At 44.5% G+C, this 14,672-nt stretch overlaps 2 protein-coding genes across 7 annotated transcripts; both read left to right on the forward strand.

Moving 5' to 3' along the window:
• Nucleotides 1–1,746: 1,746 nt before the first annotated feature.
• On the forward strand, nucleotides 1,747–7,483 carry LOC132261703 (sorting nexin-32). 5 transcript variants are annotated; one of them, XR_009468435.1, is made up of 6 exons: nucleotides 1,747–2,037; nucleotides 2,341–3,876; nucleotides 3,941–4,076; nucleotides 4,135–4,542; nucleotides 4,622–5,238; nucleotides 5,684–5,790. XR_009468435.1 is itself a non-coding variant. In XM_059760634.1 (6 exons), exons 1-6 carry the CDS (start codon nucleotides 5,125–5,127, stop codon nucleotides 7,224–7,226), a joined length of 1,359 nt encoding a protein of 452 aa, XP_059616617.1. In that variant the 5' UTR covers nucleotides 4,823–5,124; the 3' UTR covers nucleotides 7,227–7,483. The 5 variants fall into 5 exon arrangements, 3 of the variants coding, with proteins under 3 accessions (XP_059616617.1, XP_059616618.1, XP_059616619.1); XR_009468436.1 differs by having other exon boundaries at nucleotides 2,034–2,132; XM_059760634.1 differs by lacking the exons at nucleotides 1,747–2,037; nucleotides 2,341–3,876; nucleotides 3,941–4,076; nucleotides 4,135–4,542 and adding exons at nucleotides 6,017–6,583; nucleotides 6,641–6,823; nucleotides 6,901–6,918; nucleotides 7,026–7,483 and having other exon boundaries at nucleotides 4,823–5,238; nucleotides 5,684–5,959.
• A 127-nt stretch (nucleotides 7,484–7,610) lies between these two features.
• On the forward strand, nucleotides 7,611–14,668 carry LOC132262299 (PR domain zinc finger protein 10-like). 2 transcript variants are annotated; one of them, XM_059761526.1, is made up of 9 exons: nucleotides 7,611–7,756; nucleotides 8,038–8,705; nucleotides 8,765–8,965; nucleotides 9,023–9,439; nucleotides 9,507–9,599; nucleotides 10,619–10,792; nucleotides 10,855–11,468; nucleotides 11,531–12,487; nucleotides 12,551–14,668. In XM_059761526.1, exons 2-9 carry the CDS (start codon nucleotides 8,072–8,074, stop codon nucleotides 13,124–13,126), a joined length of 3,666 nt encoding a protein of 1,221 aa, XP_059617509.1. In that variant the 5' UTR covers nucleotides 7,611–7,756; nucleotides 8,038–8,071; the 3' UTR covers nucleotides 13,127–14,668. The 2 variants fall into 2 exon arrangements, with proteins under 2 accessions (XP_059617509.1, XP_059617510.1); XM_059761527.1 differs by having other exon boundaries at nucleotides 8,768–8,965.
• The last annotated feature ends 4 nt before the right edge of the window (nucleotides 14,669–14,672 follow it).

Here is a 14,672-nt window from a genome sequence, read left to right on the forward strand (position 1 = left end):
GCGCTAGCTGCCGAAAGGAAGATTTTAAATCCTATAAAAAGTCCAATCAAGAAATTCCTGCTAGTTTCTCAAAATTGATGACCCTTAATTCGCTAAATAGAATATTTGATATCGATATAAAACGGTTTGATCCGATCCAAATTATCGCCTGATAGAAATCAGTCGCTAATTGACTATGCTTTCATCGTCTCGTTGCATGGTCCTTTAAGTCTTTAAGCAGATTTTACTCTGCTTCTAGCCGTATTTACCGTCACAGGTTCACTGTGATCCGTAGCGAAATATTGGGTGTTTCGACGGCCCGAGAAGAGGCCTAAAGCACTGCCATAATCGCAGTGCTTGGGCACTTTTGCTCACTTGGTCCTTCTCTCCAACGCCCGAGGCAGGCGTTCAAAAGCCCAGCAATTGGAGACACGCGCGAGCGTGCGACGTCTTATGGCTGCCTGATTGCTCGTGAATCGCATGGGACCATGTTGAGAGGCACAATCCCTCATTTCCCACAAGCCGTCCCAGTTGCCGCGGTGCGCACGGAGGGATCGAGTGTCTCCTCGCTGCCCATTGAAGCCCATGCCGAATCCACGGCCTGGGTCTGTGGAGGCATCTCCCCCCACCGCGGAGGAGTCCGTCGCAGTCAACGGATGCGGGTAGGGCGTGTATGTCTGGGCGGAGAGGGAAGGCCTGGGTGCGAAATGTTGGAGAAGTGCCGGCACTTCCCCGGCCACAGAGGCACACAGGTCTTGAATTTAGTCGGAATTCGGTCTAAGAGAGTCTTTTTGCACCCGGCGACCAGAAGACCCGCCGCCGATTGGCGTGCGATTTGTCGGTGCGCGCCTTCGAAAGGGGGATTTTCTGTCTTCCACTCCTCAATTCCGACCACGTTGTGCCGACGAATCCCTCCACAAGTCCACAATTGCGGGTCGGAGTGCCGTTGCGAGTGCGGATTCGATTGGATGATTTCAGCTGTACGATTAATTTTCAAGTTGAACCACGTCAGAATGACGTCAAAATCGGTACATTGGGACGAATTGTATCAGGACGACATGAGGCGCGCCGCCACGCAGCGAGCATCCATGGGACTTCCCCTCTCCGGGACGTCGCGCGGGGTGAGAGTTCACACGACGGGCCCAAGGAAGTCCTCCGCAGCGTCTTCACAGGGGACTTTCTCAGGGGAATTCCTCTCCGTGTGTCACTGTCCGACGGCGAAAACTCACATGTGTGGCTCCACTGGGAGGAGACTGCGGAGGAGCGCTCTTGGCCGGTGTCGCGCACACACGATCTCTGACCATAGAAAAAGGCCGGGGCCAAAAAAACTCACAAAATAAAAGTGAAACAAATCTCTGACAAATGTAACAGGAGACAATAAGAGCCACCATCGACTTTTCAACCTTGGATTTTTGGCGTGACGAATTTCGGATGGTTCATCTCTCTTCTTCAGCGGCACCGCGACTCAACATTCGCCAACTTCGCGTCTGTTTTGGAAAAGAGAGTTGCAATGTGAGCGAGCGTGATTAGTGCTTTTAGTGTGGGAGTGTCGATTCTCTATTTACTCACTCCATTCATACTCTTTATCTAATCAAGAACTACATTCCCCTTTACTATAAAGTCTACTACATATGAGAGTTGTAAATAAAATTATTAGCATATCAACATTCATTGTGAGGTAATAAATAAATGGAATGATTTGAAAATGTACAATTTTTGCATTAGTTGTTTAGAAAAGATAGAGCAAATAAAATTGTAAATAGCGCAAGAATTTAATTTTTCTCTTAAATTGTAACCCAATACTTTGTCATTTAATGTGAGTTCACAAAAATATAGAGTTTGATAAGATATAATATCTAATCACTGTAAGAATGCTTTGAAACCATAAGGTTCTGATAAGAGGCCTTTATATCGCTGATCGATAACACTAAAGCTTCAGTTTCAAATATAAAAGTGGAGGAACAAGACGTACTTAATTGAGTGAACTAATCAGTGTAGGAAGAATGTTAAATAAAAGTGTAGTTTTGTCAACTATCGTGGTTGTTCTTATTTCTATAAGTAAGTGTAATATTCTATGCTGTTCTTTCTTGTAACTTGACAAACCGAAAGAACAAGTGAATTAAAGATGATTTATGGTGCGTTTTTTATCACAAGTAAATAAGAATATGTGTTATTCTTTGGAATTGCCACCTTTTCTCGATACAATTATTCACAAGCAATCTTATTCTACAAATTATCGATATCGCCGTGTTGAGATAAGATAAAGTGTATTTGCCTTCGAATTTACTATTGTCGAAATGCAAGATAAGGGTAATTCGTCAAAACATTTGATTAAAGTTGTGTTTTCATTTAATTTCATAGCTAAAGCAGAAGAAACGACATGGACTAGGATCGGATTAAATAAAATATTTTACAAGAAGCACGATGAGGTCACTGTTAGTTGTAGCTGTGAAGGCCCAGAACTTTGCACAAACATTGAGTGGACTTATATGAATCTGGATGGAATGTATAGCAAGAAGAGACTAGATAATTATACACTTGTGACTGAGGAGTCTGCTGAGAAGAAAATAGAACAAGTGCGCTTTGAAGCTACAGAGTCATTCACGATTTCATGTACTTTCTTCTTCCCAACCTATGACCCTAACACAATAACTAAATACGCCTACGTGAGCAATTTGGATGAAATAATGAAGATAGAAGTACTTCCTAATCCTATATTGGCCAAGGGAGAAACACTAGAGCTTTCTTGTATAGCTGACAAAGTTCTCTTCCACTCAGTTAACTGGTTTAAGAACAATGAGTTGATAATTGTGAAGAACAGAACAAGTTTTTCTTTAGTGGAAACTCTCAAAACAAATGAAACAATTTTAAAAATTACGGATATTGAAAGGGAAGAATCAGGAAAGTTCGAATGTCGAGCAGAAGGAAAAGAAAGTATTTTCAATGGCCAAAAATATCAACAAAATAGATCTGTTAATATACTTGTATTAGACTGGATTGCAAGATCAGCTGACCAGAAGATACTTAACAAAGCCTTGAACGAGTCAATGGAGTTTACTGAATTCAGTCGGATTATCGAAAAAACATCAGACAGAATTGATAATGAGGCTGAGAAGCCTCAAACTTCAATACAAATTTCTACAATAGTTGTAATCGTTGTAATACTCGTGCTACTATTAATAATACTAGGAATTGCTGCCTTCTTTATTTTGAGAAGAGTTTTAAAGAAAAACACACAAAATGCATATGATAATCGTACATACGAATTAATAGAATGTGAACAAACGCCAATAAGTTACAAACATCCAGATATTATTCCTGGGCCAGAAGATGCCGAAAGCTCTTCTCAACGACACACAAACACAGTGAGTACAACGCTCGAAATGGATTCCATTGATTGGCTTCTATATAGACAGTCATCACTAATTAAAACAAAGAGTCGTGCTGCAATTTATGGAAAAGACTTTTCCGATAAAAATGAAGGAATAGACAATGCAAATGTGGAAGATATTCGCAGTGTGACGAGTGAAGAACCAATAAAATCCTATTCAAACTACATTCGAAGATCAGCAGCAATTTTGCAGCGAGCAAAGAGTATCGGGATCAAAAGCCAAGTTCTGGATGAATACAAAGATCTTTGCATGAAGTATGAGTTTCCCATGAGAAACCTTAAGTTTGTTCAGGATTTGGGCTCAGGTGCTTTTGGGTACGTGAAGTTAGCGTACGCTGATGGCTTGATTCCGGGAGAAAAAACTGCAGTCGCCGTAAAAGGCACAAAAGGCGATGACAAGAAAATGAAAGAAGCTCTTCTGGCTGAGATTAAAGTCATGGTGCACATTGGCTTGCACAAAAATGTCGTGAATCTTCTAGGGATTCTCACAGTGAATATCAATAAAGGTTAGTTTGAAGAAAATCTAATTCTTAGCTTGAGAAAAGTATAGAAGAAATTATTTGTTCTCAGGTGAATTCATGATTATGGTAGAATATTGTGCACTTGGGAATATCCGTGATTATTTAAGAGAAAATAAGACGCTGTTTTTCAATGACAATCCTTCTGAATCTGGATCTCTTCCGCTCTTAATGGACCATCAAGCAACGTATGTATAATATGTCCAATTGTAAAATTGGAAACATAAAGAATGCTTGATTTTTCAGCAAGTTGACAATGCCTGAACTGCTAAGTTGGTCTTTCCAAGTTACACGAGGAATGGATTTCCTGGCATCCAAGAGAGTCATCCATGGCGACTTGGCTGCAAGAAACATTCTTCTCTGTCACGATAATTTCGTCAAGATTTGCGACTTTGGTCTGGCTCGATTTAAGCAGGAAAATAATTTATACAAAAAGCGAAGCAGCGCTCCTCTGCCCTTCAAGTGGATTGCATTGGAGTCGATTGAGGATGGCATTTTCAGCACTTACTCAGATATTTGGTCCTTTGGCGTTGTTTTGTGGGAAATCTTCTCATTCGGCGAAGAACCTTATCCAGAAATTAAACTAACAGATATCTGCATGAAGCTCAAAACTGGATACAGAATGAACAAACCTCAACATGCTAATCAAGCATTGTAAGTTAAATTTATTTATTTTGTGATAAATTATTATACAGAACGCAAGGCATACATTGAACTTAAATTCATTGAACAGGTACAACATTATGTTGAATTGTTGGAGTGAAAATCCACAAGAAAGACCACAATTTGGTGAATTGGAACTAAAGCTTGGGAAATTGTTGAACAAGATGCAAAGATATTTGGTCGTGTCATCAAATGAGCCCTACGTGATTATTAATAGAGGAGTGGAGCAGCATTTAGGAATCGTAGGTTAATTTACATGTTAAGTACTGAACTAAATTGTACCTCGAAAGCGTTGAAAAATTCTGACAAAATAAGAAAGTATAAAAAATATTGACACCGTTTGTTCACTTTAATCGATTTAGGATCAAGTCAAAATCTATCTTTATCGCACAGCATTCGATAATGACCCTGACTCTGTTCGGATGCGAAGTGATATGAAATCTCTGGAGAATGTCTAAGTGATGCTAATTGAATTAGAAACGCCCATATTCAATTGAGTAACATCGGCGACAGGGCTCGAGTGTTGCGGCTTTTCTCTCTCGTGTAGACTGAAGTGGACACTTTGGCTGAGAAATGTACTATTTCAATAAAATTACATCGAAAAACGATAAGGAAGGCAGCTTTATTTTGGAAACCGGCAGAAGCATGGAAAATTTCCTCCAAGACAGCGCCAAGTTGTTCTCAAAAGTGAGTGAGTTGCGAATTTCTTGTGCAAATTGCGTTATCAAGTTATCAATTATCGAGAAGTGTGAGGAGGACAGGTTTTTGGATTCTGAGGAATCATTTGGCGCTGAAAAGCTTTTCAAAGAAATCGGAAAAGCCGAAGCCAAATCGGGCAACTTCGCGTGGAACTTGACCATCTTTGACGTCCAGATTTAATGCCGTGTTGTCAAATAGGAAATTAGATTACCCCCAGTTTTTCTCTATTTTTATACGGAAATTTAGGAAAATGATGGTAAGTTTCCTGCGAATTGACGAAATAGAAGTTCCAGGAACCGGATTAAAGTGGAAATGCGCGAGTTTTTGCTGTGTAAATTTAGTTTTGGAGGCGTTTTCGTGACTCTTCAAACTTTTTAGTACAGACTTTGTCCGGAAGTTTTGTCTAATTGGGATGGATTTCTTTTGTGGTCAGGACGGAGCTGATGACAATGGGAGTCCCCAGAAGGAGTCCAGCGTGGCTGAAGCAGCGCCCTCGTCACAGGAATCTGTGATTCCTCTGGCAGACGACAACCTTCTGGTGGACATTTCGGATGCCCTGAGCGAGAAGGATCGCGTCAAGTTCACAGTCCACACCCGGACTTCCTTGCCCGGCTATGCCAAATCCGACTTTTGCGTGGTGCGTCAGCACGAGGAGTTTGTCTGGCTGCACGATCGCTTCGAGGAGAATGAGGAATACGCGGGATATATCGTAAGGACGTCCGCCGGCAGGCGTGAAGAGAGATGTTCAGGTGTTTCTGTCTTTCAGATTCCACCGTGTCCGCCCAGACCGGACTTCGATGCGTCCAGGGAGAAGCTGCAGCGCCTGGGCGAGGGCGAGGGCAACATGACGAAGGAGGAGTTCAAGAAGATGAAGCAGGAGCTCGAGGCGGAGTATTTGGCCACATTCAAAAAGACTGTCGCGATGCATGAAGTGTTCCTCACGCGCCTCACGAGTCACTCGGTATTTCGCAAGGACCAACATCTGAAGGTGTTCCTGGAGTACGATCAGGATCTGTGCGCGAAGCCGCGCAAGAAGATGGACCTCCTGGGCGGTCTGGTGCGCAGCCTGGGCAAGACCACGGACGAACTGTATCTCGGTGCTACGGTGCGGGATGTGAATGACTTCTTCGAGAAGGAGCTCCAGTTTCTCACCGACTACCACACGCAGCTCAAGGAGGCCGCCATGCGGACGGAGAAGATGACGAAGAAGCACAAGGAGGTGGCGGACACGCACATCCGCATCTCCTCGTCGCTCCTCGAGCTCTCCACCGCCGAGGCAGGCAGTATGGAGAAGTTCCTCGCCAAAGTCGCCGAAGTGTTCGAGAAGATTCGCGTAAGTAACTCCAATTTCCACGCCGATCTTCTTTATCAATTGCGCACTTGTTTGCAGAACATGGAAGGACGCGTGTCCAGCGACCAAGACCTGAAGCTGGGCGACACTTTGCGCTACTATCAGCGCGACAGTCACGCTGCCAAGGCGCTGCTAATCCGTCGTCTTCGCTGCTTGGCGGCCTACGAGGCGGCTAACAGGAATCTCGAGCGCGCTCGAGCCAAGAACAAGGACGTCCACGCGGTGAGTATGAATTGAGAGAAATCAGACAAAAGAAAAAACAGAGCACTTAAGCACATTTATTGACTGACACAATGCAGCCTCTGGAAGTGCAAGAGGTAAAGAAATTGCTACACTTCATCTCGAGACACGCAAAACCGGAAGGAACAAGTATTGCAATGTGAACCTTTTCTAATGCATTCTCGTGTGCTTTCTTGGCTTCCAGGCGGAAAATGCTCAGACGCAGGCTTGCCAGAAGTTCGAGACGATGTCGGCGCATGGGAAGCAGGAGTTGGTGGGTTTCCGGGCGCGTCGCGTGGCCGCCTTCAAGAAGAGTCTCATCGAAATGGCCGAGCTTGAGGGGAAACATGCCAAGACGCAGTACGAATTTCTCCGTCAGAGCCTCCTGTCGCTCAAGGATGCCTGAAGATCACACAGGACAAATACCATTTACACGATTATTCCCAGACTTTTTGTTGATTTATATACTTTTTTTGTGAGAAAAGACACACCATTTCTTGGCGGATTTTTCGTTCTTTATCGCGCATTTATTGCATTCAAAAAATATCACAATGAATTCCATTCACGTATGAATTAAAAGAGAATTAATGTATTTTGAATACTATATTCGTACGCATTATATTTGGAAATATATATATTATCTATACAATAAATATTTGTACATGGAAGAGTACATTTTTCGCTGATAAACACCTGATAAATGAATCAGTCTTCAAGTTTGCGATGAACAGTGTTTCTCTTACAGTTAAGAGACTTCTTTCTCCGCGCTTTTTGTAGTTCCGCTGGCAGATTTTAGCACAAGAGCGGCGCTGTCGTCCGCTGAGAGGTGTTGAAATTCAGTGACAGCTCGAGAGTGCAAAAATTTTCAAAGGAGTTTTTCTTGTGGAGAAAATTGTGAAATTACGTGGTAAATGTGCAGTATTGCAGAGGAAAAATGTAAGAAATCCGTTCTACACCCCCTCATTGGGAGATAATTGCAGAAATGCGATGCGAAAGGGGTTTGAAAGTTGGGGAAAATTGTTGGGTTCAGAAGACGATGAGATGATTGGTGGGTTTTTCCAAATTTCCCTAATGATTTTCCACCGCCGCGGCGTATTTACGTAATCCCCGCGAGATTGATCGCTATCTCAGGCGATAAGGAGACACAATGGTGTCTGCGTTCGCTGTGGAAAAGTGCCGTGCGAGTGATTTTTCACCCACTCCGACTTTCTTCGCAGTTGATTTGTCGTCCGGAGCAGGCGGAGCACAGTAATGGAGACGTCGAGAAAATACCAAGTCAGCCCGTATGATCCCAACTTCAGCTCGGCCGCCCGGTACTCGCCACCCTTCTCGGCGGCCAACTCCACGCCCGCCTACAACAACGTCATCTTCGTCCAGACGCCGGAAGCGCCGGATGGCAATCTGCTGGGCGTGATGGGCAGCGAGGCGGGCCTCCAGCAGCGCCTCATCGATCCGGCCCAGACGTACATCCTGTCCTCCACCAGCACCCGCGTGCTCAATACCTACGTGCGCGCCGCGAGCGAGCCGGGACAGGCGGAGGGACACTACGCAAACCACCCAAATGCTGGCCAAATGGGTGGCGAGATGGCGGTGGCGCCCGGCCAGGAGGCCTACCACATGCCCGTGACCTCATGCGGCGAGACTTACATGGACACGAAGCCTCAAATCATCCTGCACAGAGACACAACTGGCAGATTCTACCAAGAGGTGCCCAACGGGATGCTGCAGGCGCACGAGGAGGGAGCAGGGAATGTCGTTGAGCTGGTCTCGGGCCTGCAGGACATCGCGCCGGATCCCATGAACAACTACGAACAGCAGTACAACGGATATGACGCCTCGGGATGCCTCGTGGATCAGAATGACGGCATGATGGTGGTCAATAATGGTGAGTTTGCTGGACAAACAAGCTGTAATTCCGGGCGCTATTCACACTTCCCTTTACAGAAGCGGAGCGAATTGAGTTGCTGGTGAACAATGAACTGTCGGATTATGGGTATAAGAATCAGAACACCAACATCATGGTCAATCAGTCTGGCAGCAACTATTCGATGGTGGAACAGCCTGGAATGCTTCAGCAGCAGAATCACGTGGAAAAACATCCATCGCAGGAGAGGCTTTTCCTGCACAGCAGCATGTCCCCTCTATGTAAGACAGCACGAAATCTATCACGTCTTGGATATTTACTATGATTTGCACTTGCAGTGGCTGCTGTCAACGACATCACCAGTCGCGAAGAGCCTCACTTGTTGCCGGATTTCCTGCTGCAGCAGCACCAGATGTCCGGGAGTGCGACTAATGTGAAGGCAGGCGATCAGGAGGCTTCCTATGACAGCAATCACAATGGCTCTGATTCTGTGTCAATGGATATTGACTTGAATGACGGGAAGATTCTGCTGGACTTTGCCAACAGTCAGGAGAGGGATTTGTCGTACAAGAACAACCTGAAGATTGTCAGTGTGTCATCTCTGTCGGACGAATATGTGGACATCAATGATGTGAAGAGCATCAATGAGAAGTACTGCGTCTTCTCCGGCGATGAGAAATACCAACAAGAGGATTCTTTTTCGGCAAAATCATCTCTTCGGAAGTCTCAGAGGAAGATTCAGAAAGACGGATGTTGTGAGTGATAGAGATTTATTGGAGTTTTCTAGTGATTTATTGTGTGATTTTGTGGGTTTCCTTGCAGTGTTGGTTGCTGATAAACACGTTCCTTGTCGCGCCTGGGCGAGTCTGCCAACATCTTACTTGTACATTGCAAAATCACCCAAATATCCAACTGGTGAGTCATCTCTGCTGTCTTGTGACTTTTCTAGAGCCCACAAGAACGATGTTCTTCAATCCTGAGCCGTAAACTGTGCTTTCTGGTAGACCAAGACGATCTCGTGGGGCCAATGATGGGATGACACCAATAGGATAAACATTCTCATGGAAATACTTGCTTTTGGGAACTGTAAAACAGCTTCCAGTCTCTGGGAATCTATTCTCAATGGGCATTTTAAATTGCGGAGGGATTTTGTTGAGTGAATCAATCATTCTATTGGGTTTGACTTCAGGGAATTCCTTCAAACCGTATCCTTTACATGTTTTGGGATAGTGAAGCCAATCCCACACCGTAATGTTATCCTTCTGGGTGATTTTCACCTCCTCAGGAGCACTGAAGAGGGAGTAATCGAGGGTTTGGGTGGATAAATAGGGATCTAGGGATTTGTGGTAAGATGAATCATTGACGTATCCTCGGAATATGGGCTTAAGAGGTCTGCTTGCACACATTTTACCCTCCTTAGCATCCGCTTCGGGGAGGTTTTTCTGCGTAAAATCTTGCCTCTGGATTGTCTGGTATTCGTCAATGGCACTAACAGGCCTTAATCTCGTCTTTTCATCGAAACTCCTCATAAAATCCACCCGATGTAATCTCATCGGGAGATTATATTTAGTATTCTCCAACCGCTCGCTGTACTTCCAGTCGTGAAATCGATTATATTGCGTGCCATAATCGTAACCGTGACTCTTGCCACGGGCAATAAACGCGCGATGGCCGGGAATGGTGACCGCGGAGCCATGAGCGGGGCGCAGCGAGTGTCCGTGGTGTGCGGCTGACCTGTAGTCGGTGTTGCTGTACAGGATGGGATGTCTGTAATCTGAGAAATTGTACACATTTCGATTTTTCACAATCATCCCGCGCACTCGGGCAGGAAGTAGACTTCGCGTGATTCCCTCTCTATATTTATTGATTTGTTTATTGTGGGTTGCCTGAGTAACGGACACTAATTGGTGTTTGTTTTTGTTGCCGCTATGCAGAATACAGCGTCTTTTCCAAGAAGGACATACCGCTGCGTACGAAATTTGGCCCCTTCGAGGGTGACCTTCGCGAGGTTGGCGAGGAGGAAGTTCGTCATCTCAAGGCTGACTCGCCAAAGCACTATCCTCTGCTGCTAATCGATGGAAAGATGGTTCTAGAGACGGGAAATGAGAGTGAGTTGAGAAATACAGAGAGAAAGTTTTCGTATTTGCTGAACTCTTGTTTGTTTTTACAGATACGTCTAATTGGATGCGTTTTGTTCGCTTTGCCGATGACTTTAAGCAGCAGAATCTCTTGCTCTTCGAGAGTGAGGGAAAGTTGTTCTTCAAGAGTTGTCAATTCATCAGATCGAAGCAGGAATTGAAGGTGGGCTACAGTCGAGAGTATGCAGAGAAGTATGGATTGTCTGTGTTGATTCCGGACAGCAAGCAGGAGAATACTTGGCCATGTTTTGAGTGTGATGACAAGTTTCCCAACTCAGAGGCGCTGCAAGATCATCTCAATCAGCACGATGATGTGTGCGATGAGAAGAAGAGTGTGCAGAAGAAGCGAAAGAAGCCTCTTGGGGGCAACAAAGTGGCCTGTCCGGTGTGTCTTAAGCTCTTCTTGAGATCTTCGCTACGCTTGAGACAACACATGCAAACCCACTCGGGACATCCGCTGGCGGAGAAGAGTCTCAGCGATTGTGGCAATAACAAGATCGATCGAGGGCGCAGAATTGATGGTATTAAGGAGACTTTGAAGGAGGATTCCAAGCAGTTTCTCAACAACAAGGAGAACAAGGACACTTTTCACAAGTTCAAGTGCTCCACTTGTCCAAAATCCTTCCCAACAGCTGAGAGATTAGCGGTGAGTTGTCTTCCCAAGACGTCCCCGGAAGCCACTTAATTATCTTCTTTTGTACTTTACAGCGTCACAACCTCGTTCATGGCTCTAATGAATCCAGACCTCTTCGCTGCTCTCATTGTCCGAAGCGCTTTGTCACCTCTTCCGCACTTGCTGTGCATGTGAAGATGCATCTCAACCCTAAACGCTTGATTGTTTGTCCGATGTGCACGGAGGCCTTCAAACATGGCCTGGTGTTTAAGTTGCACGTGAGATCTCATCTGGAAAATGGGGTGTACACATGCAAGTTCTGCCAGAAGAAGTTTAAGGAGTACAAAATCATCAGGAAGCACATCAGGACCTTCCATTCGGCCACAAAGCATCCATGTCAGCAGTGTGGCAAGCAATTTCCAACGCTGAGCAAGCTTCAAATGCATCTCCTTAGGCATTCGGATCATCGGGAGTTTCTCTGTTCGGAGTGTGGAAAGCAGTTTAAGCGGAAGGACAAGCTGAGGGAGCACATGAAGAGATCACACTCGGATGAGGCGAAGGCGAAGAAGGAGAAGATGGTGGAAAGATCTCCGGCTAATGATTCCCCAGTCGATGGACAGAATTGCAAGGAGGAAATGTCCGAAGGTGAAGCTGCGAAGAACAATGGTGAGGAGAGTCCGAAGAAGAAGTTTTCACCGAAAGTGTCTCCCAATGACTATCAGCGCTTCATCTACAAGTGTCACGATTGTCTGGTGGGATTCAAGAGACGCGGAATGCTGGTGAATCATCTGGCCAAGAGGCATCCAATGGTGCCGATTGACTCTGTGCCGGAACTCAATTTGCCCATCTTGAAGGATCAGAAGTTCTACTACTGTCAATACTGTGAGAAGGTGTACAAGAGCAATTCCAAGCGGAAGGCACACATTCTGAAGAATCATCCGGGATTGGAATTGCCAATGTCGAGTCGCATCAAGGGAAGTTGTCCGGATGTGGGAGGATTCTCCAATTTGACGTACTCACAAACTGTCGGCAGCATTACGACTCATCCGCAGGTAAGAATTGTGCTGTTGTTTGCTTATCATGGCCTTTTAACACTGTTTTTCTGTGAATTTTAGGGCTGCGCGTGGTGTCACAAGCAGTACGCCTCGAAGGCGAAGCTTCTGCAGCATCAGCGCAAGAAGCATCCTGAGCACATCAAGGAGATCGAGTTGTCCGCCCACTCGGCCTCCATCATCATTCACAAGAGCGACCAGCAAGTGTCCTTCGACAGTCCCACGGGCTTCGAGAACAACAACTCGCAGTTCGACGATCAATTGGCCGTGGTGTCGGACACTGTGGACTATGAGAACTACTCGCCGGACGGCGGAAACTACCTGGCGGCGTCGGAGGAGAGCAAGTTGATCAAGATCTGTCCTTACGACGCCGAGCTGGTGGAGCAGAAGGATGTGGGAAGTCTGTCAAAGATCGACGTGAGTCTGAAGGTTGTGGGCGGTGAGTTTGTGGGCGACGCCTCATCGGCGGGCTCTGGGGACTCGAATGGCGATTTGTCGCGATTGCCGGAGTTATTCGAGGAGATTGAGTACATGCAGATGAAGCCGGTGATTCTGGCAACGGACATTGAGCAGATGCCGCCGATCAATGGGCGGCACAAGCTGAATTCCACCAGCGGATACTCACAGAGTGCCGGCTGAGGGTGAGCGGAGGGTCGTTTTTGTGGCACTCAATCTCACAGCATGGAAATCTAGTCAATGGATCTTTGTTGATTGTCCAGATGCAACAATTTGTCTTTGGGTGGTGAAAAATCCCGCGAAATCCTCGACAGTGGGAGGGATTGGATCCACAAAAAAAAATATTTTGCAATTATTTGTTGTCTCGCGTGGACACACAGACACTTGGCATTGTTTTTGGAGTCCAAGAGCGTCCATGAGACTGATAAATTTGTCCAGGTTTGACTTTCTTCTCTGTGGTGGAGAAGAAGCAAATCGATGAGATTTGTAAGATTTTTGCTTTGCTGAAAAATGCACGCACTTTTTGTGAAAAGAAAAAAAATAAGAAGAAGTGAAAAGCAAAATTCCCAGAAATTGGCAAAAGTAGCGAAAGAGAGAGAGAGAGAAATCGTAATTTTTTTCCATAATGATAAAATGTGGAGAGTTTTTTTGTGCATTAAAGGAAGTCCGTGAAAAGTATTTTTATTGCCCAGCGACAAGTCATTGGGCTTTTTGTCTCGAGTGTTTGAGTGAGTCTCTCTCAAGTGGGTTTTTGGCGATTTATTTTGACTGAAGAGACAGTGAAAAAGCTCTCTCAGTGTTGATGATGAAGAAAAAAACAAGAGTAAATAAACTACATTTTAGTGAAATTTTGTCTCGTTAGACGAGTGATGGGGAAAATATGTATGTATAAGTTTATTTTGGTGAAAAATTGTCGCTTTTCGCCTTCAGAATCAGAGCTGAAGATTGCGAGATGATAAGAATTACAAACAACACATGCTTAAGTAAGATTGATCAAATTCTTATGCATCGAGATATTTCTAGGGAAAATAGATGAAGAAAAAAAAAGGTAGTTTTATTCGCACATTTGAAAAGAGAATTGTAGGAATTAGTGGATTTTTGAAAGTCACTTTAAAAGCAATATTTAGGAGCTTTTTTTCCTCACGACAAAGAAAAAGAGAAGATGAAAAAGACCTCGTTTTTTGTGTAGTGTTTGTACAAAAATCCAGGGAAAAAGAACCAAGTTTTATTTCCGTTTTATAAGGCAGTCGAATTATGTGGCGTGACGCGAACAGATGCAATAAAATGCGGCGTTGAGATTGTGATAAAATGTGCTCTGAAGATTGTTGAGGAGCGCATATAAGATTGATTTTTGGTCAGGTGACATTTAACATTTGCGAATGAGAGTCTCCATAACAATAAAACTCTGTATAACTTGTCCTCTAGTGCCTCTATAAACTTGTATTTTTATCAATTAATTTGTTAATCAATATGGGGAAGGAATGCATTGTGTGTAGTTTTAGTGGTTGAAGAGATAGAGAAAGTCACAATTTGAGTCATGGATTGTCTCACGAATATTTTGATGAAGCGCCAAGATATTTCGCTTAAACAATGTGTTTGATTTCCTTCTTATAAAATCTATAAGACACACAGACACACATTTGTAGGCAAAGAAGGTGAGGAGGTAAATAGTGAGCAATGTGAGGAGAAATGATAGTAGAGAGATAATAAACTATATAGCAATAAGCGT

Source organism: Phlebotomus argentipes, unplaced genomic scaffold, assembly GCF_947086385.1.
Source record: "Phlebotomus argentipes unplaced genomic scaffold, Phlebotomus argentipes genome assembly contig_15, whole genome shotgun sequence".
Taxonomy (NCBI): Eukaryota; Metazoa; Arthropoda; class Insecta; order Diptera; family Psychodidae; genus Phlebotomus; species Phlebotomus argentipes.

What these genes read in the sequence shown, in the direction of transcription:
- LOC132262299 (XM_059761526.1), top strand. Translation starts at nt 8,072, where the DNA reads ATGGAGACGTCGAGAAAATACCAAGTCAGCCCGTATGATCCCAACTTC. An exon ending in CATGATGGTGGTCAATAATG is followed by an intron (nt 8,706 to 8,764) that starts GTGAGTTTGCTG and finishes TTCCCTTTACAG; the next exon opens with AAGCGGAGCGAATTGAGTTG. An exon ending in CAACAGCTGAGAGATTAGCG is followed by an intron (nt 11,469 to 11,530) that starts GTGAGTTGTCTT and finishes TGTACTTTACAG; the next exon opens with CGTCACAACCTCGTTCATGG.
- LOC132261703 (XM_059760634.1), top strand. Translation starts at nt 5,125, where the DNA reads ATGTACTATTTCAATAAAATTACATCGAAAAACGATAAGGAAGGCAGC. An exon ending in GCGCCAAGTTGTTCTCAAAA is followed by an intron (nt 5,239 to 5,683) that starts GTGAGTGAGTTG and finishes TTTTGTGGTCAG; the next exon opens with GACGGAGCTGATGACAATGG. An exon ending in AAGTGTTCGAGAAGATTCGC is followed by an intron (nt 6,584 to 6,640) that starts GTAAGTAACTCC and finishes ACTTGTTTGCAG; the next exon opens with AACATGGAAGGACGCGTGTC.